This window comes from Strix aluco, chromosome 1 (genome assembly GCF_031877795.1).
Source record: "Strix aluco isolate bStrAlu1 chromosome 1, bStrAlu1.hap1, whole genome shotgun sequence".
Lineage (NCBI taxonomy): Eukaryota > Metazoa > Chordata > Aves > Strigiformes > Strigidae > Strix > Strix aluco.
This window is the reverse complement of record NC_133931.1, coordinates 51,659,071-51,684,635: the sequence shown is the minus strand read 5'-3', so window position 1 is coordinate 51,684,635 and position 25,565 is coordinate 51,659,071. Positions and strand designations below refer to the sequence as shown.

General features: G+C 42.2%; 2 protein-coding genes across 7 annotated transcripts in view; one reads left to right on the top strand and one right to left on the bottom strand.

The window, feature by feature from the left end:
- Positions 1–4,008, top strand: part of CABLES1 (Cdk5 and Abl enzyme substrate 1) — a 76,347-nt gene extending 72,339 nt beyond the window's left edge. For both annotated transcript variants that reach the window (XM_074820824.1, XM_074820829.1), the window contains exon 10: positions 881–4,008. In XM_074820824.1, coding sequence (XP_074676925.1) covers positions 881–1,021 — 141 coding nt within the window. In that variant the 3' untranslated portion in view covers positions 1,022–4,008. The remainder of the gene's footprint in view (positions 1–880) is intronic.
- A 10,201-nt stretch (positions 4,009–14,209) lies between these two features.
- Positions 14,210–25,565, bottom strand: part of TMEM241 (transmembrane protein 241) — a 61,068-nt gene continuing 49,712 nt past the window's right edge. For 2 of the 5 annotated variants that reach the window (XM_074820794.1, XM_074820801.1), the window contains exons 14-15: positions 21,850–21,914; positions 14,210–18,448 (exon numbers count right to left, since the gene is read on the bottom strand). In XM_074820794.1, the coding sequence (XP_074676895.1) occupies positions 18,388–18,448; positions 21,850–21,914 (126 nt within the window). In that variant the 3' untranslated portion in view covers positions 14,210–18,387. The remainder of the gene's footprint in view (positions 18,449–21,849; positions 21,915–25,565) is intronic. The other 3 variants (XR_012622800.1, XR_012622808.1, XM_074820807.1) reach the window with 2 other exon arrangements.

Below are 25,565 nucleotides of genomic sequence, written 5' to 3'. Positions count from 1 at the left end.
CCCTCTGGATAACCAGAAAAAAAATCAACCCAGTGGGAGTTGGAAGATATGGCCTCTCTTGCTATCCTGAAACATTGGTCCATCCTAAAGACACATTGAGCTTTTCAGTAGACCCAGTGGTCAGAGAAGTAGGAAGTCAGGGAGATCATAAGAGGATGGGGGCGGGGGAGAAGTATCCCCGAACAGCTGGATGCCTACTTGTAGCATCCAATTCAGTGAAAACAGCAGAACAGATGGGAGGTTTAGAATGTTACAGCAGAAAGCCAACTATGAAACCCATCTCATTCCCCATGAGGATAATAGTTTCTATTACTAACTCTTCTTTTGGTCCTTGCCAGATGACACCTTCTGCTTCTGAGGTATTAAGATCAAATGTATCTATTTGTAGCAGAAATAATTTCCCCAATAGGGTGTCGTAACCCAGTCTAATGGTGAAAGGAAAATCGGTGATTTCAAGCAGTGCAGGAAGTTTGTGGGCAGTTATGAGACGCGTGTCTTCCATTATACAAGTGATTTTGATGTTTGCATGAAGTCAGGAGTTTCCTCTTTCTGCAGTGGTAATCACTGATAGTTAGAAGACATATCTGCTGGAGATGGAATGAGTGAAATGGCAAACATGTCAGAAATAGCATGGCTGTCAACTTGCTTCTTTCCCGCATTGCTGAGCTTTGTAAGTTCACCTTCACAGAAAGGAATCGATAGATCCAGTTCATCCTGTTCTCATTTTCTAAACCTAGAGCCATGCAAGTCCAGCAGGGCAGAGGTTTGATGACAACAGCACACATGTTCCGAATAATGTCATCGGTAAGAGAGCACTAGAAAGTCAAATCCTCATTCACAAAGACTTTTTTTTTTTTTTTTTGCTCGGCTTTCGTTGCAGAAACTGGAAGAGAAGTTCCGGCTGAACAGGCGAGAGCTGATTGCCTTCGAGTTCCCGGTGCTGGTGGCCTTGGAGTTTGCTCTCCACCTTCCCGAGCACGAAGTGATGCCGCACTACAGACGCTTGGTGCAGAACTCCTAGCGCTGGCTGCCCTGCGGGGAAGGGGCTCCTGACTGTTCCCGCTTGGCTCTCCTGAGCCGCAGTTACTACTGGAAATGCAAAATCAGACTCCTAACACTTCACTCTCTCCCCAAAACAGTTTTTCAAGCAACATATAGGAAACACTGCATCGACTTAAGACTCTCAGCTTTGACAAATTTATGTATTACTTTCTCAAAGCAGGTGAAGACTGAGCTGTTGGTAAATGGTTAACGTGCTGAAACTGGGTGGCAACTGCCCCTATCTGTGGGGACTACAGCTATAAAAGTAGGCAAAATTTGAAGGGCAGCCTCCTTGACCACCCCTCTCCATCACACAAACCCTGGAAGCCCACGTGAGTGCATTCTCATAGCGCTTTTTCTACAGACCTGCTGCAACTTCCAAGAGGACTACTTAACGTGAAAAAGCTTTTAAAGAAGATATCTTCACTGTGTCAAAAAGAATGTGCCAATCTATTTTTGTATCAGCAATTGAAAGTGCACTTTTTCGTGTGGGGTGTTTGTGTGTGTATCCGTGTGTGTGTGCGTGTGCAACACCGAACTGATCTCAGTCCAGGTGGTTGGCTTAGCTGTTTCCGAGTGTATCAGTTACCAATGGCAAAGATCAAGGTGACCTTACGTGTTTACTTCTTGAAAAACATAACTACTGGAAAAATGGTAAATGGGATCATTTTTGGACACTTGTTTTTTTTATTCTCTGATCTTTCCAACATTGTACCTTTGAAAGGATTACACTACTACTACTACGAGAGAAGGATCAGCAACTGACCTTGAGTTTTCAGTCATGTTTGTGATGAAAGCATTAGTATGAGATTGCCGTGTCATGTTTTTTAAAAATATCTTGTGTTAAGCCACATGCATATTTTTAACCTTCGCACTTTTCCCACTGTGGAGATGGTTAGACTTGCACTCTGTAGTGTTGTATTTCTGTGCTCTATGTTAGAGTGCGTAATAAGCACATTTATTGTGCTGTATCTTAAAACAGTGTTTTATTAAAAAAAAAAAAGAGTAGGGCTCAGCAGTATAACAGGTGTCTTAAGGCTCCAACAGTAGGGGCATCAGCTATCATTAAAGTTTTTGGTTTTTAACTAGAATTGACTGTGCAAAACCTAAAATCAGTGCCCATTGAAGTTAAAGGTCCAGTTCCTTTAGACATTTCAGTACTGGAGTTTTACAGTAAAACTTCTTGCAGCTTCCCTGGTTCTGACTGGACACCCAGAAAGCTGGAGGGTTTCATCCAAGCTCCCCAATGCTACATACACACTAAGCTAGCGCCATGCTTATGGACATCGTTCAGTTGTTGTTATCCTGTGAGATTACACCCCTGTCCAATCTTCTCCTGTGCTGGTTCACTTAACAAGCCTTGCCCTTGACATGCCCCACACAGATCTGGTGAAGTCAAATACTTACAGTTATGGTATTTATTAAAAAAAAGATATCTCAAGCATGAGATTTTAGCTGAAGCCTTACCTCTCTAAGGTTGGGAGTGCTTGCTCAGAGTATGGAAAGGGCTTGTGAGCAGAGCGTAGAGAAGTGGGACATACCAGAGGATGTAAACACAGTAATGCTTACTTTCTTCCGCTCTTACTTTAATCAGTTTTATTATTTCCTTCAGTTAGGCCAGGAAACATCCAGTTTCGTTATCAGCTTTGACTCCTTTAAATTCTAGTATGAAAAATGCCTGCATATGATTGCTCTATAGGATCTGGAAAGCTTACACATGTCAGGACAAATGGGAATTTGATGCTGTTGCTCTCCCTCCATTTTAAGGGGGAAGGTGACTGCTAGCTTACAGTTATTATTAATACTTATCTAATTATTGATATAGATACATTCCAACAGGATTGGGGAGGAGGGGGTAAAGAGAGAAGTGTGCCCTTCCCTCCCCAGTGCAACGCCCCATGCTGCTGCAACCCACACATCACTCGGCCAGCTGCGGAGCGATGGGAGGGGGGCCCTCGCCAGCACTCCTGCTCCCTCCTCCTCCCGGCCCCCACGCAGCCAAGAAACAGAGGAGCCAAGAGCCTGGAGCACGCCTAACGCCTACAGCTGCCCTGCCGGTTTATTCAGCCCAAAAAAGTGGTGTAGTGTTGACCTACAAGCCAAAAGGGTCTGCGGGTCTGTTAGGAGGGTTTCCATCCTTGGCTGCATCCCTTTCCGCTGAAATCATGTATATACATTCAAGATTTGCTTCTGATTGCAAAGATCTGTTTCTAATAGCGACCACTCAAGGCTAAGCAGAAGCTTTACCTTTCCATAAAGGCTTCTACCTTTTGCTTTTGAGTCTAATTTTTTTTTTTTTAATGTTGCTTTATAGTATTGCAGGGAAAAAGCAAATTGTGATTGCAAGATGCAGACTAAAGAATGACAGTCTTACAGTAGTCTTTAGAGACGCTATTGAATCATGCTGTCACATCTTTTGTCTTCTTTGCTGCTACTCAACCCTGATCTACAGTTTACACAGATTTCTGGGATGAAATCTGATTGCTGGAGACTTTCTGCTTTTCATTGTTGTTGTTTTGGGGGTGGGAAAGGGTTTCAGAGTGATGTTCAGTTACAGTTTGAATGTGGAATAAACACTTAAGATGGTGATGATGTTGCACTGTTCACTTAGGAACGTATATAAAGCCATATGATGCTAGATCTCAGAGCACAAAGCTTGGTCAGTACAATTATGGTTAGGACAAGAGGCAGGATTTGCCCCCCTTTTTTCCCCAACCCTGGGAAAATTCAGGCTGAAGTGATAGAGGAAATCTGTACCAAACAAAAACCATGTTTATTTTTTTCTTGGTCTTACATGGTAATGAGTGTTGATTTACAAATGATTTTAGGTTCAACTTTAAATAGTTTGGGAAAATAATCCATTCCATATCACTTGTTCTGTTTTGAAATTATACCCCGTACACTCTACCATGCAGAGTTTATTCCTTTTCTAAAAAAATAAAAGTTTAAAAAAAAAATTGAAAAACCTAGACTCTTTTCCACCAGTGACAGTATGTAAAATTATTTTGTTCTCTTGTCTGTATGTGTCAAATGGTTTTGGTTTTGTCTGCCTCTGGGACATAAAGCTGCTTATTAATAAGGGTGGGATTGCCTGAGGGCCCTTGCCATGTCCTGGCATTTGTCTCCCTGCAGAGCCCTCACTTCCAGGATCTTTCCTTCAGCCAAGCTCTTAATCATCTTCTTCCCAGACCATTGTTTTGGGTTTGTTGTGTTTTTTTAAAGCCCTTCTTTTTGGCACCAGCTCCTCTTCCTGGAGCTGCTAAGCCCTGGTTCTCTCAGTCCAAACCATCGGTGTGCAGAAGGATGAGGCACAAGCAGGCTCCTCAGCATTGCTTGTGTCTCACAACCCCTTGTTCACTAGAGAGTTTGGGATACGCCACTCCACTTTGGTTTAGTCCAGGTGGTAGTAAAATTTACAACTGACCCCCATACCAGTTGTAGTTCACAAGCAGCTGTGTCCATCTGGGAGGTTGAAAGTTCAGTTTTGGACATTCACGTGTGCACACACCCAATTATCCACCACCTACTGGCAGTCAAGCTATTTTTTTCTACCTATGAGACCCCCTAAATCCAACACCTACCTAGGTGGTCTCACCAAACAACACCCATTTATCGTGCGTTTTCATTCCACATTAATAAAGTTATACAAAAGGTTTCACTCCCTACCTCCACCCATCACTGTCTGGGTTCTCTAGAGACCCTCAGCAGTAAATCATATTTGTGGCAATACAAACATTAGCTGGATTTACACAGACCTCATAACATACAAATATACAGAAAAATGCTTTACTAAAAATTTTTCAGAACTACTCACTAATAGGCAATGGCTGCTTTGGGATAGCCTGTAACGTGTTTAAATGATACAACTTCAGCTAATTGCTCCAGCCTCCTAAAATATGGAGCTCACGGTGTAAGTCTTCCCTGGAAGTGGTGAAGAGTAGTTTGTTAGGAGACGATAACACCTTCCCACGATGCTAAAGGATTTTGGCACCAGGCCCCACATTAAACATGTAAAAAAAAAAAAAGGTAAAAGTAGTTTAGCGAGGTGAGAGACTGAGCAATCACAGCAACAATGCCAACATCGCTAGCTAAGAGTGAAATCTGTCCCAAATTGCACCTTTGGGGAGGGAGGGAAGGAGTGTGGGAGGCAGATACAAACTTAATTTGTTCATCTTCCATTGCAAACTTTGTAGTGAAGAGGGGGGGAAAAACTTCAGGTGCATCCCTTCAAAGAAAGTTGCACATGAGCGAAAAGGCCTTTCTGAAATCCTGAACCTTGTTCCTTCCCACCAACTTCACTGTGAGCCCATACAGCCAGAGGCACCCTGCCTCTGCCTGGACCCTGCTGGTCCAGATAAGCTCAGGGGAGAGCTTTTCAGTCACTATAAAAAAACCCCTTGCCCAGACCCCAGGAGCAAATGCCAGGACCACCAGTGAGGGGAGAAGCAATGCTTATAGTGTGCTACTGGGAAAGAGCGGGAACTCTGATCCTGGAAAATGGTCTGTATACATTCAGAGCAAGGCAGGGGGACTAAGAAGTTGCTGAAGTTGCTTCTGACGAGCAGCAAACACTTCCTCCCCTTAGCGAGAGCTAAATATTGGCTACTATTTGCCCTTTCTATGCTTTCCTCTAGCCTGTCATACACCTCTTTCCGTAATATTGCTGAGCATCAACTTAAACCAGCTAGGACCCTGGCCTCTTGCTACACTGTACAGACAGATACTCCAGGACTTAATTCCTCAAACCAGAAGAAGCCTTCCAATTGGCAGTCAAGTTTCACTGGTGACTAATTTATAACTTTATGAACTCGTGTCAGTATTTTATCTAACTTGAAACTGAAATCTCTTCCGTATGGAAACTCTGGGATGGGGGGGTCCTCAGCAGCAGCTGCTATTCTTAACAAAGTTCTGGCATTTAGTTAGACAAGATACCGAAAAGAGAAAGGAGAGGCAAGAAAATAATCATCTTCCAAGACCTTCCAAGTGCAGTGAAGTGTTGCATTGGCTAACAGCAGTGGGTACATCCATTGAAGAAGAAGATGTACAAGACAGGTTTTCAGAACCACTGACACAGGACCTAAAGTTTCCTCATTTTCAGTTCACCATCCATGAGCTGGCCTTTATACTCTTCTTTCCTTCCAAGCACATACAGACACAAAGGGCAAGTGTCCTTCTTCCCCATTGCTTTCCTCTACCAACAGCTGGAGGGTTTTTACTGGGGTTGACTGGGAGAGCAAGAGGATAAAAGAGGCAGAAGGGTTTATTTGCAAACCAGTATTAAATCCCCTGTGTTCACACACAGTGACAGGTTCACCAGGAATGGATTCTGTTTATTGATTTAGGAGAGGGAATACTGGAATTTTCTTTTAGTTTTTTGACTGAGTTTTAGACAAGCTTTTCTTCAGCACCTGTAGAGGCTGAAGCCTTACAGCAAGGAAAGGTCTGGAGATATCTAGACTACCTCAAGCCACCTGTTTCTCCACTGTTGCCACACCAATTATTTATGTTGCCCACATGGCTGCACTGTGCTGGGTTTTTACAAAGGACAAAAGCACTGTGTTGCAGCACAAGAATGGCGGGCGCAGCATCAACATTTGGTCTCTCACACCAGAAGACAAAAGGGTCCCCAGTCTGGTCCCTAAATTTTTGCCCATCTGTTTGTGTATTAGGAACCCCTGGGAATTCCCAGGTCTCAGCTCTTTCTCTTTTTCTCACACTTAGCCAATCATCATATACACACAAATTAAAATAAAAAGCAGGTAAGATGGCAAATCTCAACATATTTATAGAGTGCTAAAAAAAAAGCAAACTTACCAAACTGTAAGCGCAAGAGACACGTTATGTGCTGGTCTGCTCCCCACTTCTTGCAAGGAGCACATGTGGCAGCGCCCAGCTGGCAAACCAGCACATGCGTGATGGCCTCCCCCACCCCTCCACACCTCACCATGGGCTTGACTAAACAGCCACCATGGATGGGGAGGGAAGATAATGCACCAGGAATAGATTCAGAAGAATTGCAGAGCTGAACAGTTTGACATGCTGTGTAAAGGAGGAAGGGTTCATGAAATTATAAATATGCAGAAAACAATGGGAGTCTGTGGTTTCCGATGGTATTTTCTGCTGCAACTGAAGAAGCCTGATTGTTTTGGGTTTTTTGTTAAAAAAGATAGAAACCTAATTTAGAAACATAGTAGCTGTAAAGTTTTAAAAAAGATGGATAAAAGGCTTTTATTTCTAAACTGCTCTCATCCCTCTCAGAGCAAAAATGACTGAAGTGTTAGCATCCGAGTTGGATTAACGGTCTAGAGCATGCTGTTTCCCCAGCCCCTCCCCACTTGCTGGCAGCTGGATGTCCCTGCAGTACAGCGCGTGTATGAAGGCCCCTAACCAGAGGCCCAGACACCTTCCTCATGCCGTCCCACATTTGTGGATGAGAGCACAGCCTGCAAGGCAATTGACTCCTGTTGATTAACTGCTACGTGCTGTCCTTTTTTCATTGGGAAAAGTATTAGCTCTGTCTTCAGTGCAGGGCAGGAGTGCCTGGTGGGCCTGTTTCCCACCTGTATACATTGGCTACCTCTTGGTTGCATGTTGAGGTAAGACTTGGCTGTGCACCCACCCACCACCCATTCAGCTTTCCTTTAGAAGGAAACCCATAGCACTGACAAGAAGGGAAGCAAGGGGCCATCACTACAATTGTCCATGTGAGCATCCCTAGAGGAAAAGGGAGAACTGAGGCATGTTAAAGACATACCCACCTAAAGAAAGGAGAATTGAAGCAATGACTACCCATTCATCAACATCATCATCTTCATCATCATCATCATGTCTTCTTAAGAGAAGGACCTTCCTTCTCCCACCAGTTGTGAGAGGATTAAAGGGTGCTGAACAGCATGGTTGATACGCAGTCATTAGCAACCTTCTTTCTGCCTTCAAGGTCAAAAGTGAGCTATTCAAAGAGGGCTCAGTCTGTGCTCTGATCTCCCATGATGTAACCCACAAACTAACTGCACTGTAGCTCCTCATGGAGCACAAGCATTTTAACGAAACATCTAAACAGGATTTAGTTATTTTCAGATGGACAAAGTCCAACACATTTCCAAACATCAGTAGGTTGTTCCAATTTCAGTCTCTTCTAGTTGTGTGCATTTTTTCTAGCCAAAACTAGACCAACTCAAGCTTATAAGCAATCCCAGAGCATTTACATGCTCATCTTTCAAAAGCACAGAGTGCTTGAAATGTCCTCCAACGAGCAGCAGAGACTTGACACCAATCAGCATCTGGGGTGTTTCCGTGGGCAAAAATTACAATGCACACAAAGCCAACAACAGAACTGCAATGCTCATCAACCATGACAGCCCGAGAGGTTCATTAATGTTTTCTGAATCCAAGACTCCATCAGCTGCCATCTGTCTTCCAGGGTGACCTGTATATCATCCTATTTCTGTACAGATTGAAGTTGAATTAAGACAACAACCTGCATAGAAGAAAAAACTACTTTTTTTTTTCATCCAGTACCCACTTTCCTCTAACCTGAGAAATAGTAGACCTCTACCAGTCAGTAGAGCATACAAGGTGTTGCATTCAGATGTACTCTCTAAGGAACATTTCAGATATCGCAGTTTAAATTATGGATCATGTAGATGGATTAAGAACTAGGAGATCCTGTTTCCTCTTTTATTCCTTGTTAGGTGCTTTATGCTTGACTGATGCTGTTTAGGTGTCTTTTTTTCCTTTTTTGTTTTTTGGTTTTTTTTTCTTCCTTTCAGTTCACCTTTTATTATTTCAATAAACACAAAGATAAGCAGAAAGAAGCTGGTGTGGTGCTGGGAGTTGGGTCTGGCTGACTCTTTCACACGGTGCATCCGGAGCTGCAGACTCCACCCTTCATCTGATTTATTTTAAAAGCCTGCTGTGTCCATTAATGGAAAATTGGACTCTGTTCAGGCTGTGATGGTGTCCATGGACAGGAAAATGGAAAGTTTCAGATTAAAGCTGCAGGAGGCCAGGAAGAAAAATATCTGGTGAATTTAATTGATGGTGGCAGTACAATTATTACAGACAAATATTAAAGAAATGTCAATCTGTGACCCAAAGCAGATTCTTAGAAAGATAAAGGAGGGTAGCATGAAAGTCTGCAAGGCCACAGGGCTAAGAAACTGAAATATTCCTCACCAGCAGGAAGTTCAGACACTTTGCAAAATGGATCTTTTGAACATATACGATAGGACATCTATCACTGTGACACTAAATTTGCTAACCATCCAAGTTACTCTCTCCTTAATTTCTTAAAGATCTGAGACATATCTGATAACACTTGGGCCTCCCCTGCTCGCTTTTGTACTCATCACTAGATTTAAGAAAGTGATAGGAACCTCAGGGGCATCATTCTCTAGTTTCATCAAAATAAGCAGCTGAGTAGACGGAAGAAGTCATGGTAGTAGCCTTTACTGAACACCTGATCAGACATTGGAGAAGCCCATCAAGGCACATGGAAACTCATCTACACCTGGGTTGCTGCTGTCTGCAGAGCAGAAGACAGTAAATCAGTGAACAGACTTCAAAGTGCAACTGCGCTTAGATCCTAGCAATGGGATTCTTAAGGGGAAAAACAGACAAATAAGAAGCTGAAAAAACAAGCAGAATTGCAGTTCTTAAACCGATTGATTGATTTAATAACAATACTGTCTTCCTATTATTTTTTTTGCAATTAACAGTGTAGCAATAAAGTAAAATAAATCTTTATTTTTAGCACAACTTTAACTATGCCTGTTTGTATAGGACTACTATAGAATATAGGAGGAGATGAAACCAGTATGATGACATGGAAACTTAATAGATCCCACACCAAAAAAAAACCCCAAACTCAAAACCTTAAAGAATGCTCCAGCTGAAATCTCATGCCATGGTCTTGCTTTATTGTTTGTTTTTAAACCATCACATGGAAAATGATGATAGAATTCTATAGCAGGAATATATTTTTGGAGTGGTCAAAAATATTTCAGAGTACTTTGTACCTTCCTATTAAGGCAAGATAGCTGAATCTACAGCCTATGAAAGAATTTGTCATGAAGTGAGTTCATGAAATCTCTCAGAGACCAACATGACAGACATTGGCTCTTTAAGAGTATGTTCCCTTCTCTCTTTTCCCTAAAAAACAGAACCACTTGCAAAACCCCTCCAGTCTTTACCTTTGGATGAAATGACTAAGTGGACTGGGAGCTGCTGCAGTATTATATTCCATTATTTTCCTCCTCCTAGCTGAAGTCACAGCCTAAGACATTCCCATCGGCAGAACCATCTGTTTAAGGGAGCTGTATCTAGCCTGAAGACCATACAAAGTGAATAGAGTATTATGATTGATTGATAAGCAGATTTAATTTGCATAATTTCAAAAAAAGATGTGATTCATTAATTCACTGTGCAGAACACCGTAATAGACCCAAGCTTCCTCTAGTGTAGAAAACTCTCCCCATTTTGCTATGGGCTGCTGAAGCCACAGATGCTGGCAGCAAGAGTTTGCACAATCATCTCGGCTGTTTTCCACTGCATTTACCCCTTTAAAACTGACTTTCCATGGTTTCAAAGAGAACCAGAATGGTGCCCTTGTGTCATGTTTTCAGAAACAAGAAAAGTAAAAAAACATGAGAGAGATTTTTGAAGGGAAAGGGGAAGTTATTTTCTATCTTTTATGCCAATTTCTGTAGCAGCAGGTTAAGGATGTCTCTGTCAAAATTTACAGTGGTGCTGCCTTTGTAATTTAGCATTTGCTCTGGTGAACTACACTGCTTTTCGCCAAAGATTTCTGAATCACAGAGGGTTTGTTTTATGGGTTTGTTTGTTTCTTTTAACCCAAAAGAAAACAATATAGTTGAGTTTTTTCCATCTGAGAGGCTGCAGTAAGCAACTTACCCATACAACACAGCTATTCACAACACAAGCCATTCAATTCTTTGCTCAGCAATTTTAATATTCCACTTTGAATACAGCTGAGCCACATGAAATTCTGTTGTGTAAGGCTCTCCTTGAAAGTAGAGATTTATTTTCTTTGGTTACAGCTCATCAAGTCTTGAGGCTACAACCATCTGTATTAATCTCTGCACAGTCTGTTCTTATTCATCATCAATAATACGCCCAAGGAGCACCCATGCTGAAGACAGTATGAACAGACAAGTATAATAAAGAAATAAAAGCTGCCTTGCTGAAATTTTTAGCTTCTGTGTCTATCCTACATCCTAATTCTTTGAATATAACTGGAGACATTAAATGAGAGAAAACAATTAACTTTGCCCTGAAGGAGCATAATGCTTGAACGAAAGTTCAACTCCATTTTTGGAGTAGCCATCACTGGAGCGATTTGCAGATCTCAGTGTTCAGCAGTGCAAAAGCCAGAAGCAGGATGGCAAAGAGAAGAACTTGGATGCTGTTTATTTCTGCCTGCTAAAATTTATTGTGTCTCTCACACTACAGGTATCGGGGTGTCCTCCACGAACTACACAAGTAGACTGGGTCATTCAAACTGCTGGCAAGCGAGATCCAGGGCAATGCCTGCAGAGTCACATACAACTTTACCTCTAGCTTGATCTCCAGTGACACCAAAATGGGGTTGGCATTTCTGTTATTCAGCCGAAGTGAAGAAACTCACTGTAAGGTCTGATCACACCGAGCAACACTGGCAACATGCTGACAGTCTTTTTGCTGGCATTGGACTGCCTGCAGGGTTGCAGACTCATGGGGATGGAGGGTCTCAATTAAAATTTCTTCTGACTGCTCTAACCTGAATGAACTTTATTTGACAACTTGTGAACTTACGGAGGTCACTGGCACGGAGGCACAGGGAGCCCTCCCCTGAGAAGGCAAAGACCAGACTGATTTCTAGGCATCAGTAAGGGAGAGGTGACGCCTTGAGAGTTTTCCATGCCTTGTTTGAAGCCAAAACTCACCCCTTGGTGTCCCAGAAAGTGCATGACAGAGAAACAGCAAAAATCCTTTCTGGTTCCCATCTCCAGCCAGGGCTAGAGGGGGTGATTAGCCAGACTGACTTAGTCTCCACAGCTTTCAAAGGAAGGTCTGCGAAATATTTGCCTTGCGGTGTTTCCCACCCCAGACAACGAATGCTTTCTGCTTTTGCGATGTGACTGCTAATTACAGCAGCATAGTTCTTGCAGTGGGCATTCGCAAGTCTCCAAAACATTTCTGCTTAAGAACAACTTCATGTTTGAACCATAGTGCTCTTACCAGAAACTTTAACCCTCTTGTTAATCTATCTGGTGTTAGTGATACTACTCCTGTGCTTAGGCACGGCAAATGGCATTCCCAGCTCTCCACCCTTCCTTTCCATCTTTGCCTAATGAGCTTAACTCCAAACTACTAGTTTCTCAATTTGAATATCCATATCCTCTGAACAACATCAACCCTTCTCCTTATCAGTTTTGAAGGGGTTGTGCTGGAGGCTTGTTTTATTCAGTCAGCTCGCCTCAGGCAGGCACTGTTCTTACACAGTATCGCAAGGCACTGGATGCCTGCAACTCCATCATAAACAAACTTGTTGGTGCACCAGCTTTCCTCATCAGCAGTGCGTACAGAAATCAGAAGTATAAACAGGGATCAAACTCCTACAGGAAAATGGGCCTTATGTCTACTTCCCAAGGTGTACTGACCCACAAGTACTTGAACCAACATAAGTCTTAGGGTAGAGCAACCACCTCTTCATCAGTCTCATCTGTGAAAGTGCAAGTTTGCCTCCCTCTCAAAATGATGTTTGTGGGGAGTCATGAAAGGTATGGGACAGGAAGAAAAGCTTGGGCACTCTCAGTTCTTGACATTAGGCAGTGTCTCCTACAGTCATGTCTGTGAATGCAGTTATGGGATTTCATCCATTGCCAGGCAGGAGTGTTAAGAGGCTCGCACCCATTTTACTATATTCTTCTCTATACAGGCAACAAGCTGGCAAAGAAGTTCTGAGCTATATGTTTTTAAATCTTAATGACAGAGCATAAGACAAAATATACTAAGCATGCTCTCAGTGTGGTTTTCAAAGAGATTTTGTATACCATCAAATCAAGAACTTAACATGCCAACTGGCTACCTCCACCTATTCTGGAAGCCAAGATGTTTATTAAAAGGTAGAAGAACACTGTGTGACTGCTTCCCATCACAGATAGTAAGGAGAAGATACACTCCCCACCCCAGTCACCTTGGTGATCAAGAACAGGACAAGATAGCACAACTTTTTCACCAGCATTCTTCCAAAAAATAGTCCATTTTCTAGTAGAAATTAAGGCTTACACAATGTCACTTTCAAAGCACAGTTAAAAAAAGGTTAAGCTTCTCAAACCAGACAATCAATATGGAAATGGTGACACAACCTTCATGGGCTCCTCTAATTCCTTTTTGGGACTAAAGAGACATGTATTTATAATATACCCTAATAAAAAAAAAATATGAATAAGCAACACATTTTTCAGAAGCGAATCTCATCCCATTTTATCGCCTGGTACAAAAGTATTTTGGCCTCAATTTTTTTCCGTCCTGCCCCCAATCTCCTTCCTCTCACCCACGCCTTCTTTTCAAATAAAATGAGCCTGTCCCTGTGTCTATCCTCTGGAACAGGATTAAAGTTTCACACTGAGCCTGTTGCCTGGTTTACAGTAGCAGATGATCTGTTTGAAAGCTGTTCATTCAGTTTCTGCTCTGGGCAAGACAATTTGCCATGGAGTTTTCTTCACCTCACCATCTCCTTTAGCTTACAGGTAAAACAAAGCTGAAGGAAACTTTTCCTCAGCACTTGGTGCAGCTCCCAGCAACTAACTTTTCTACAATGCTTAATAAAAGCATCCTTTTCAAAACATGTCCTACGTTGACATCACATTTCTTGAATTCTTTAGATCTTCTTGTTTGAGGATGGGAAACAAGAACATAAATATATATACACTCATCCACCAACTTGGACATAGGTGTTTAAAAGAGTAATAGTAAATCAGAACTGTATCCCTTACCAAGCATTTTAATAGGTCCATTGCTTTATTTAAAAATAATTTAAAAAGCTACGATAACTTGCTCTGCAGATTTTCAGCTTCAGTGTTAAACTGGTACTGAAGGATTGGCATAGATTCTCTTCCAACATGAAGCACAACAGCCACGCAGCAATAAGCAACAACAGAATTGCTTCAGTGGTAAGCATCAGGTTCATTTAATTAATTTAATAACATTTGCTGCTGGAAGCTATGTCACAGCTGCCAGATCCAGAAGATTGTTTAGAAACAGCCTCTCTGTTGGCTGCATTTTAGTAAGCCACTTGTAGTCAACATCCAGCAGCTTTACTATTTCAGTCTTCTTCCGATGGCACTTGGCTTTAAGTAGAGGCTCTTTATCACAAAGGCCAGCCACATGCCTGACTCATGCTTCTGCAGCAGATAATACAAGCCTTGCCCCAAACCAATTACTGTGGAAGGAAAAAAAAAAGACATTTGGAAAATAAAAGTGCAAGCAAGGTAAAATCAAAAAGATATTACATGATTCAGGACCATCTCTGTCAGAGTGGTTTGATTCAAAACCAGTGGATGTGAAAACGTGATGGGACAGCCTCCAGGGATATGCTGCCTCTCAGAAAGACCAGCAAACTCCAATTTCTCTCTCTCACCCCATGTGCTGATGGCCCAAGAACTGGGGAGCCTTCAGACGGTAAGTTTATCAAATGACAGATACTGACAAAACCACAGGTTCTTCTACCAGTTGAGTTACAGATCCATTGCTTTGCATTCAGGCATTAATTGGTGTCATTGCATCTTTGCAACGTAAAGGAACTTCTTCCTCAGAGCTGTGTGTTTGTATCTTTGACTAACTGGAAAAAAGGTCAATTAGATATAAATAATCCACCTTTGCATATTCGTTCTCTAAATTACTGAACATAATTGTTCACTAGTCTTGCAAGAGACATCTTAAGCTTGAATTTCTGAGGTTTCCTGCTTCCAAGATCATTTTAACAACCCTGAAGTGTGTTTTTTACCACGCACTATCCCCCCTTCTGACGCAGGGCTGAATTAAAGATCAGGCTGCTGCTTCCTCAGGAAATCATGAGGTTTGCTCTGCCCCATCCCCTCCAGTCACCAGCCTCCACAAGCGGCCAGTACTTGCCTCTCCTCCCCACGTTTCCCCTCTGCTGTAATCGCCTCCCGGTCTGGGGCTGCTTGCTGCTGGGCCCATGGAGCCCAACCAGTGTCTCTCTGTGTCCCCTCTCCCCTGGGTGCTGCTGGTGGGAATGCACCCCTTCCCAAGGGCAGCAGTGGGGGCCCAGGGTCCTCCCGTAGGTGCCCTCCCATGGCTCACCTTTAGATTTGTACGGCAGGCCTGCTCTGAACTGCCAGCTGAGATGCCATCTCAGGGCTTTTCAACTGCTGCAGCTCACCATTTCCAGGCTGACATCCCCACCCTAGCACACATGCATTGACAAAGGCACCACTGTTCCAACAGCCAGAAGCCCTCCAAAGGGCTCTCTCTCCACAATCTCTTCCCCTACAGCAGGGCTCCAATGGCTCACGGGTAACAACGCTTAAGCACCCCTTTGCTCGTAGGCCCTCCCACAGGGGCGGCTGCCACACCAGACTCCCAGCTCTGCTGTCACCTCTGCCATGGCCTGAGGAAGAAGGAAGCCAACCCATGCCTTTAGCACCTTGAGACAGCTCTGAATATGCACAGACGGATTTTGAAGGCCCTCAAGCTTCACTTCCACCCTACTTCAAGTCTTCAGCAAGACTGACAAGCCTCGTGCTGGTCTGCAAGATTCATCCTCACCTGAAGCAGGTCAGGTTGGTTCAGAGGGTGTTTTTTCTTCCCAGCCATGTTTGACAGAGCAGCCCAACCCCACTGTTAACTCTGCTTCCTTGATTTATGTGTCAAATCAATTTAAACCTGCAGTATTTTATTTACATCAAGCAGAGTCTTAGAAACGCACATTGCTTAGAAAAGCACATTGCACTAGGGCACAAAAATGAAAGCAGATGCAAACGGCTCACTGTTGTTTAACATGCATGAAGTTAAATAAAAAGGTAGTGCACTTACTATGCAGGGAGATACTAATTCAGCAGCTGCAGAGGCTGATTTCTCCCAGAGCCCAGACAACGTAAGGCCTGTTGCAGCCAAACAACCTTCCTCCAGCTGCCCCAAGCACACCCCCTGCAATTAAAATTCTACAGCAACCCTGGCTGCTGATTTGGCCACTGGCTTTCCGCTGAGACCACCAGCAAGAAAGCAAACGGGGTGTTCTGGGTTTTGGTACATTGCTATGAACAGCACAGACAAGAGAGAGGAAGAAAAAAATCCAGACTGCAGCCTACCCTTGAAAGTTATGCAAGAGAGGTACACGATGAGCTTTTCCCACAGCAAAGGTTCCAGCTATGATTGCAAAACCTCAGCTATCACACAGGGACTCTCATGAGGTCTCCCAGGGTCACTAGTCATTTCAGAATCAACAGAAAGGTGGCACAGCAAGGATCCTACTGTATTGCCATGACTGGCTGGCAGAGCTAGTTGTCTGGGGAAGGCCAGCATGCTGCAGCCATCACTGCCAGCACTGTCTGAATTTACAGACTGGAAGGCCATGAGGGGCCATGGCCGGCTGTGTTTTGGCTCACTGGGCTTGAGTATGGGCTCAACTCCCTGTGCCATGTGGCTCATGGTGGTTTCAGGACTAGTGCTCAAGTTCAAGCACATGGTTTTTTTTTCATGCTTGTCCCTCTCACCCCCTTTCTTCCCAAACCTGAGTTTTACCACCTGGCAAGAAAATGGCTCAGTCCAAACTCAAGCCAGAGCGTGACCCAACATACATGGACAACATGCCAGTATAAACAGAACCCTTGCGATTAATTGGGATAAACTCAGGTACAATACAGGACAGAGTACTTCTCTGAATTCTCTTTTTTAAACTATAGCATTTTTTTCTGAAAACCAACTAATCTTTACCTAAAACTCTGCAGTCATAAAATTGACTGCAATTCTTTGTAAAATTTACCTTCTTTGTTAAACTATGGTGTTTTATTTGACGTTTAAAATATAGCCATACTTTAAAACCCAGCTGGTGGAATTTGTTAGATTGAAGCAGATACGCCTCTGCTAACCGTAGGCTTCTAAAAGCCATGTGTCTTGTCTAGACTAGTCACCTGGTTTCCATCTACAGAGAGATAAGCACTTCCAGAGGGTCTTTCAGTCATATTAACACAGCAATCTATTCAAGACGAATCATCTCTGTGAGGGCATTCCTCTCCTTCCACTGACTATGAAGGAAAATTTGTCAACTTAGATTAAGGGAATAAACTTTAGATATCTAATGTCATGTGAGACAAGTCCTTCTCCTCACTGAAGATTTGTTATCAAGCTCCTTTTACCATGTAGACCTTCCCCACGACATTATCAAGTCATTCTTTAATATTACTTTCACACAGATTGCTTTCTCAGGCACTGATATATCAAGACTAATTTCTAACAGCCATTAAGCAACCAGAAATGAAATTATTTTAAGAACTCTTGAGATGAATTGCCTTACACTCTTTATGACATTCATTCAAGGCTCATAATCTTTGTTGCCTCTTGCAATAATTTAAGAGACAAACCACTGCTGGGAAGAGTATGTGTCCCTCCACCCCCTCCAGCTGACAAAAATTGCAGATTTTAAGAGAAATCTCGGAGAATGGGAGAGGAAAAAAATACACAAAGAGCAATCACTACAGATACTGAGATTTATTGCTGATTTCCCCATTCTGCAAAGCTGTCAGACTGCCGCAGTTCCAGAAGGGGATTATCTCCAGAAGCCCCATGGCCTCAGTCACCGTGCCAGTTCTGATGACGTGACTAGAGACCTGTGTGTGGCAGCTTGCTGCTTACAGAACAGTTGGAGACAAAATTCATCCTTCCTGATCCTGCATTCATAGCAGGATCTGGGCTCTGACATTGTTTGGTACAACCTGCTGTCAGCTTCCAACAAAAAACCTGGGGGCATCCTGTGGGGAATGCTGCTTTTCCTGAGTTCAGTTCCCTGTGCAAGAAGCTGCTACTGAGAGGTTCTCACACAGAGCCATCAGCATGAGACAGTGCAGTTTTTCCTTTACCACATCAATCAGAAATAGTTTGTTTTGTGCTTTGAGGCAAAGGCTCCTAACCATACTGCCAACTATGCTGCTCCCTTACCAGCACTATTAATAGCATAGTTTTTCTTTCTTAATAAAGAACAATAGGTCTCTTTCCTCATGTTTGGTTGCACTTCTTCATTCCTGCTGCTGCTGCATTTTATCCATGACAGGGTCTCTAGGCTGCAAGTCAGCTCTTTTCCAGCTGGTGAGATCTGGTTCCTCTTTACGTGCCTGTCCGTTCAGTGTAAACAAGCAAAGCTTCTCCAACTCCACTGATCACAAGGCTGTAAACAAAGTATAACACAACTTTAGCATCAGGCAAGTCCGTCTACTTGATACAATGCCAAACAGCACATTAAGAGAAAGGTATTATTTTGTTTAAACACATTTCAACCTAGAGACAGTAACCCAGGTGATTTTTTTCATTTGTCTTGCTAAGAAAAGGCTGAAACCAGAAATGTCTTATTTAACTGATCTCATCAGAAACTACCCTTCCTATATTTTAAGGCTGGTGGTATTCACATGAAAATACACAGACAGAAATCTAGATAGAGCAGGGTGCACCTAGTTACAAGAATAGATGCACAGCCATACACTAGCAAGAATAGGAAAGGCAAGAGAGTTTGAACTTCATTAGGTTAATTATTCTCCCTTGCAGTTTCTGTTTGTGTTGTGTCCAGAAAACTTGCCACTTGACAAAGTCAGGAGGAGATGTAAAGCCTAGGTTTTGGGGACTGAGGAAATGGGGAAAAAGAATTTCGCTCTGTGGAGGTCCCCCTGGTGTGGTGAGTCCAGCAGAAATTCCCGTGTTTGCTTCTCTTTGTGAGGAACCTGGTGAAAGAACCTGCTCCAGCTGAAACAGCACATGTGCCCAAGCGTGTCCTTCCTGTGTGGCTCACAGTGCAGTGGCGGCACTAACGCTCCTCCCCAACACTCAGGCTAGAGGCAGGGCTCCAGATCAGGATGAATGGTTTTACAAACAAAACCATTCACCGAAATAGGCTATCAACCCACTCAGTCCACGCAATAGTTAATAATCCCCAAATCGCTTCTGCTATCTCTCATAGCTGACAGGAATATGGTAGGATACCGACTCTTCTCCCCTGTTACAACAGTGCAAAGCTGAGTGTACTGACCTTTCATTTTAGACTCATGGCTGAGTTAGCTTATGAAACAAAAAAGCTTCTTAATGAACTTTATAAACAGAACAAACTTCTGTTAAGTTCATTTGTAAGAGGGTTGTTTTTTTCTTGGGAAAAAAAAAGCATGTAAAGCTGAAGGCTCTCTGGTCTTTAATAGCATTACATTCACTTAAATCTTAGCTTTGGTGAGCTGTTTTAAAAATCACATAATTGCCCTTGTTCCCAAGAGGAACAAACATTGTATAACAACAGTACAATATCTTATAATTACACAGTAAACAGCCCCGGAAAGTAGACGCTACAGACAGTCTGCAGACAGTCCACTGTGGAGACAGACTACCTTTGGGTGTGGAACTACCAACAAGGAGCAAAGGGCTGCGAGTGCTGCAAGCTTTTCAGAAAGATCTAAAACACATGAGTCTGTTCTCCTGTAATCACTAATAACCTCTGAGCACTTTTCTCTAGAGCAGGTTAACCCCCATGTCTTGCCTAGATTTCAGCTCCAATTATAAACATACCCTCTGCATTAACTCCTTTGGAAGCTAAGGTTGGATAATGTATTCTTCATCATAAAGAAAAAAAAAAACCACTTTATATAGGAAGACCTAAAACCAACAGAACCTTAGAAATGACTCAATTTTTTTTTTTTTCATTTCTATAGATGAATTGTTTTCCACAACATTTTTAATAGAGGCTTTAAAAAAGAAACCTATGTCTGATCTATCATTCTAAAAATTAGACTGGCAATTCTGTACAAAAGATAGTAAATGGCATAGTCCTGTTCTGTAAAAAGGTGCCCACATCTAAATTACTCTTTAATATCTATGTCCTGCATCAGAGAAGAAGAATCCCTGTCTGAAGGATTTGAAGTCTCAGGTATCCACATGCCCATGCAATCCAGATTACTAGGCCAATTGAAACATTGTTATAACTTCAAGATGAAGCAGAGCAAAAAACATGGCTAAATGCCAACCTTTGATTTACCATCTGGCCAATCCTCCAGCTTCTGTTTATTGGGGGGTGACAGCTAACTGCATTTGCCTGTCACTCAGAAATTAACGTACGATATTGTCCATGACAACAGTGGAGCAACACTAAAAAACTCAGTGATTAATGATCTCATGAGTGCTTTGCAGCTGCTATCATCTAACAAACTATTTCCAGAGCTTTTCTGATAAGCCAAAGCACTGCTGATGCACAAGCAATAACAGAATTCAAAGATATAAACAAATAAAAGAAATGGTTATCTTTTTGAATTATGACAATCACAGTGTAACAGTGGCCCAAGGGCTAAAGCAAAGTTGCTCTTAAAGGTACAGATGTGTTCATCATTTATATTACTTTGAGTGCATATAGGGCGTGTAGTATGTGTGCATGTATGGGTCCATGTGCTCACATTAATAAAGGTACACATGATTTTTTAGTATACGTGTCAGTGAATACATACATATTATAAAAGCCTACCTCTAGCACGCACATGACAGACCTGCACAAACACATGTAAAACATGGTGAAGAGCAGCAAATTAATGGCCTAGATTAGGAGTGTTGTAGGTGCATTGACATTAGTTTAGCCTCTTACACACATAGGCCACATAATAGTATGCCTAGAGCTAAAAAAAATACATGACTTATTTTAGTACTTGAGATTACATGCGCCTAACATACATATGGGGATGCATATTCACACATATATATGGGGCTAGTTTAAAATGAGATTCTCCTTCCTGTAACTTTATCACACCTGGAAAAAGAATACACATATCCATTCAGTGCAGAGCTGAATCTTTAGGATGGCAATCAAACTAACTGTAAGGGGGAAAAAGGAAGCTTAAAGCTTTTCAAAAGTAAGAAGATTTTTATTTCCAATAACAAATCCATCCTCAGAGATACATGCCTAACCCCTTATCTAATTGTTATTTGCATGGCAGAAGCATTTAGGAGCATCAGCCATGGGCTGGGATTCCCTTTCACTGGGTGCTATACAAACACAGACTGAAAACACTGTCTTTGACCAAAGCAGTATGCACCCCAATACTTTATCTTACTACCCAGAAAAATCAGGTTAGGTGCCAGATATAGCTTTGGAAAAAGTTTATTATTGTTATATTTCTACTGTTTTCATTTTATGCATTCACAGTACATACTGTGTTAGGGAAACTTGAATGTACTCTATTGGTTAAAAAGATGCTGTCACCAAACCATGACTCCTGTGTTTTATTTCCAATTCTGCCACTAATTTATAGCGTGACTCTGAATGGGTCATTTATTCGCCTATTGCATCCATTTGTCTAGCTGTAAAACATGCTGAGTGAATTGTGGTGAGGCTTAATGTCCAAAATGTCTGTGTTCTCCCACAGAGGCAGAAGAAACACTCTTCTACTTGTATTACTATACTGCATCCATCATTGCACACCTGGTTCTCCTTACATGCAAAATATTACTGGCACTAATAGAACCTGACATTTAAAAAGTATTTCCACATGAAGCACCGTGTGGAAATTCATTTTTGCTGTTAAGAAAAAAGCTCACGTAGGCACTTACCAGGAAATTGTTAGTACATTGGCAGTCATGACAAAGAAGAACGGTGATAAGCTAGCAGTGATAACCTGTTAAATTGAAAGGAAAAAAAAACCACTTTGTGAACTTGTGATCTCACAAATGAAAACTGAAATACTTTTACTGAATTTAAATTTCTGCATGTGCAGTCACATTCTTTTTCTTTTCTTTTTTCCTTTGTTTCCTTAACCATTAGATGCAGTACCTAAAATAGTCAATGGACAGGAGAAACCCATTGAGTCTATGCTAAACAGTGAGACATTGCTAAACACTCCTGCCCAACCTTCCTCCTAATGCAAGTACAGAGACTACATACAGGCACCTCCGTTCCCCTCTGGCCAGTGCGAGGCAGGCCAGAAACAGCAGAAGAAGACCCAGCAGACAGGGACACAAGAGCTGTGCAGCCAGTTTAGGGCAGGAACGTGACTGTGGGATATTGCTGGGAAAGAACATGCAAAACACGCTGCTCATTACGCTGGGAAACCAATGGAGAAAACAGTATGACGGTCACGCATCGCAGTTCAATTTTGACTCCTACAGAAGCCAGGACACAGCAGAGGCAGAGCAGGGAGCCAGAGCAGAGGGTCCCTTATCACACATCCCAGCTGGCCTGGCCTGGCAACCTGCTAGCTTTTATTTGCTGACAGCAGACTAGGGAGAGCAGTCAGATCCCGGGCTTGAAAAGCCTTATATTTCTGAGGAGATGTGTTTGTGGGTGTAGAAAAGCCAAAAAAAGGAATAGGGTATGAGGTAAAGAAAAACAACACAACTTCAGCAGGTTTATATTACAAATCTCTCATTACACTGAGGTGTCCTGGGCAGAGAAGCTAGGAGCAAATGACTTTATATTTTCATAGTACTCATCCCAGAAACAGCTAGATCCCGACACACACCGATTTGTAACAGATCCCTGCCTCAACAGCTATGGAGCTACCACATCTGCAGCCTGCGCACAGTGTTGGACATTTTGTTGCCAGATGGATAATGTAAAATGGAAAGAGTTCAGAGAACAGTGACAAAGTCATTAGATGGAGGGATTGATTTTCAGTCAACAGTTAGGATAAGCAATGCCTGTGGGAAAGGGAGACCTGGTAGTGATTTACAAACACTTGGGAAACACAAGCACTGAGGAATGAAAGGAACTATTTAGGATAATGCAAAATTGCCCAAGGAAAAAGATGAAACTAAGAAACAAAACATTTAAACAATTATCAGCTAAGATTTCCTAATCGTTGTTTGTCTAGTTGACTCCCAGGGGAGGCAGCAGAAAATTAATTCTGTAATCTATTACTTGTTAAAACACTACTACATGTGCAGTAGGGAAGCAAATGCCATTTTAGAGTAGACTCTCTGCACAAGAGCTTGCACTAACAGTTTCTTAGTATTCAATACCCACTACATTTGTTATGGCTGCATTTTAAGAGGCAGGATTCTGAATCTGCCTGGAGTGTAATCAGTGCAGGATCATGAGCGGCAGCAGATGAAGGAGAGATGGTTGTACGTCACTTATCCAGCCCCACTTGGAGAGTTAGCTGGAGAGGGGACAATAATCTAAAGCTAGCAATGAGACCATGCAATGGCAGTCAGTGACACACAGGAGTGGTGGTGCTCAGTAGGGACTGTACAGTGAGTGCCTCCTCTGGCCTGTTTGGGGATGTTCTCTACTTTAGGGAGATTCAGGCACGCAGATGTTTTTTTTGTCTTCCTAGACATTACCATGAATCACACCCTGACTGCTTTCCATTTGCCTATAGCACAGGCACCTTGCAGAGGGAATGAGGCAGGAGATGGACTCGATCCAGGAAGGATACCACGAGACTGCAGATCCACTCCATTCTTGCACAGCAATCAAATTGCTGGGACCAATACAACCATAGACATACCTCCTGATATGAACTGTTCATTCATCTGACCTAAGTATTTGCAGACTGCCTACCACAGTAATGTACAACATGGGCAATGCTGTAAAACTCGAAGCTAACAGAAAAAGTGAGCTCCCACTCCAGGGGAAAATCAAGGACATGTATCAGCTCTACTCCTACAGCCTGCTATGTATACATACAAGCAAACATACAACTAAACAGACACACACAAAAGAGACTGACAGAGGAGAAGGACAAGTCACAAACAGAGCTATTCTTCAGAACTCAAGAAGATGGCATTGCAACTGTCCACATTCAAGTTATACCTTGGCCTATCTCATAGTCATTTGCAGTCAGAGTGAGCTGACACGTACTCCCAACAGTGGCGTTAACCATTCAGGAGCTGAATCTTTCATGCACTTTACCTAAATACAGCTCCTAGGCTGGATATACATCAGTTCAAATGCAGCCTTCCAAAATACATCCACATCTTGTTCTAGCAGGCTGGACTCTGCTCTTATACACCTTGCAGCAGCTCCACTGACCTACAAGAAACTATTTCTCATTTACATCAGTGTGAATGATTGTAGAATTAACTGCACTTAGGCTAATGTTAATTTATTACATAAAAATATACAATATTCATTACTGAGCATGTAAACAGGAACTAATGAGGGATGGCAGCTGTGGTATTTACAGAGCATACTTTTCTTTAAGCTGTTCTCCTGAAAGAAACTGAAGTGCTGTATTTGAGAAGAGAACTTTAAGTTGTGTCACCCACTCCCTTGTAGAGTCCTGTTTATTAGAAACTTGAGGAGAAGCCAACAGCAGAGAAACAGGCATTTAAGAACCCTCCAAAAACAGGCCTTATCAAAAACAATACACCATTCTACTGCAATCATCCCAAACCTCTGCAAAAATGCAAGGCTGTAGCCTTTTGGACTATTACAGCAGAACACTGTTGTATTTTTGAAAAATTATGTAAGAGTCTCTCTGTACCAAAGAGAAACAAAATGTGGGTTGGAAGAGCACATGAAGTAAGCGTGTGTAAGAAAAAAACCCAAAACAAAACAAAAGGAAAACACATTGCTAAAATGTCCACCTTTGATTGTTTATCTAAAAGAGGAATACATTTAAAATGAAAAACAAATTTTCAGGGAAGCTAATCTTATAATTTGTTCCAGAGGAAGAATCTAAAGTCTAGGGACATAGTTCAGAAGGTAATTTTCCTTTAAGTACATTTCAGCATTTTCCAAAGTGTTTTAAGTGCACATTTAGTTTTAAAAAAACCGCACCTACATTGATGTTCTGAATGTCCTTTAAAAAAACCAAAACCACAACAGGCTAAGTGCAGTAATCTCTCTTTCTTCACTTTAAAGATCACAGTTGTCCTCCTAAGCATTCAGATACCTTAGGAAAAGAAATGAGCTTGCAAGACAAAAGAAAGCAAGTAAAAGGGCAAACTAAAGTGAATGATTTCCAAATATATTTTGGTGCCGAATCTTTAAAACTAGAAGGTGGAAAGGAAAATTTTAATTAGCTATAACCACCACATTTTGAACAAAGGTCCCCAAGATTTTGACATACAGTCACTAATTCTACCAAGTGATACAGACTGGGTGGTTGAACCCCAACAATTTTAGAAACAGGAATAGCTCCACAGACTCTGCCTACAATGGCTTAAAGGAACTGTGACCAGGCAGCACTGCAAAAGCTATTTTAAAAAACATTCGTACTGTGAACATTTCTACAAAGTTCTGACACAGCTTTCAGTGATTAGGAAAAAAATCCAAGTGTAGCATCATTTAACAATACAATTCCATCTGAGCTGAAATTGTT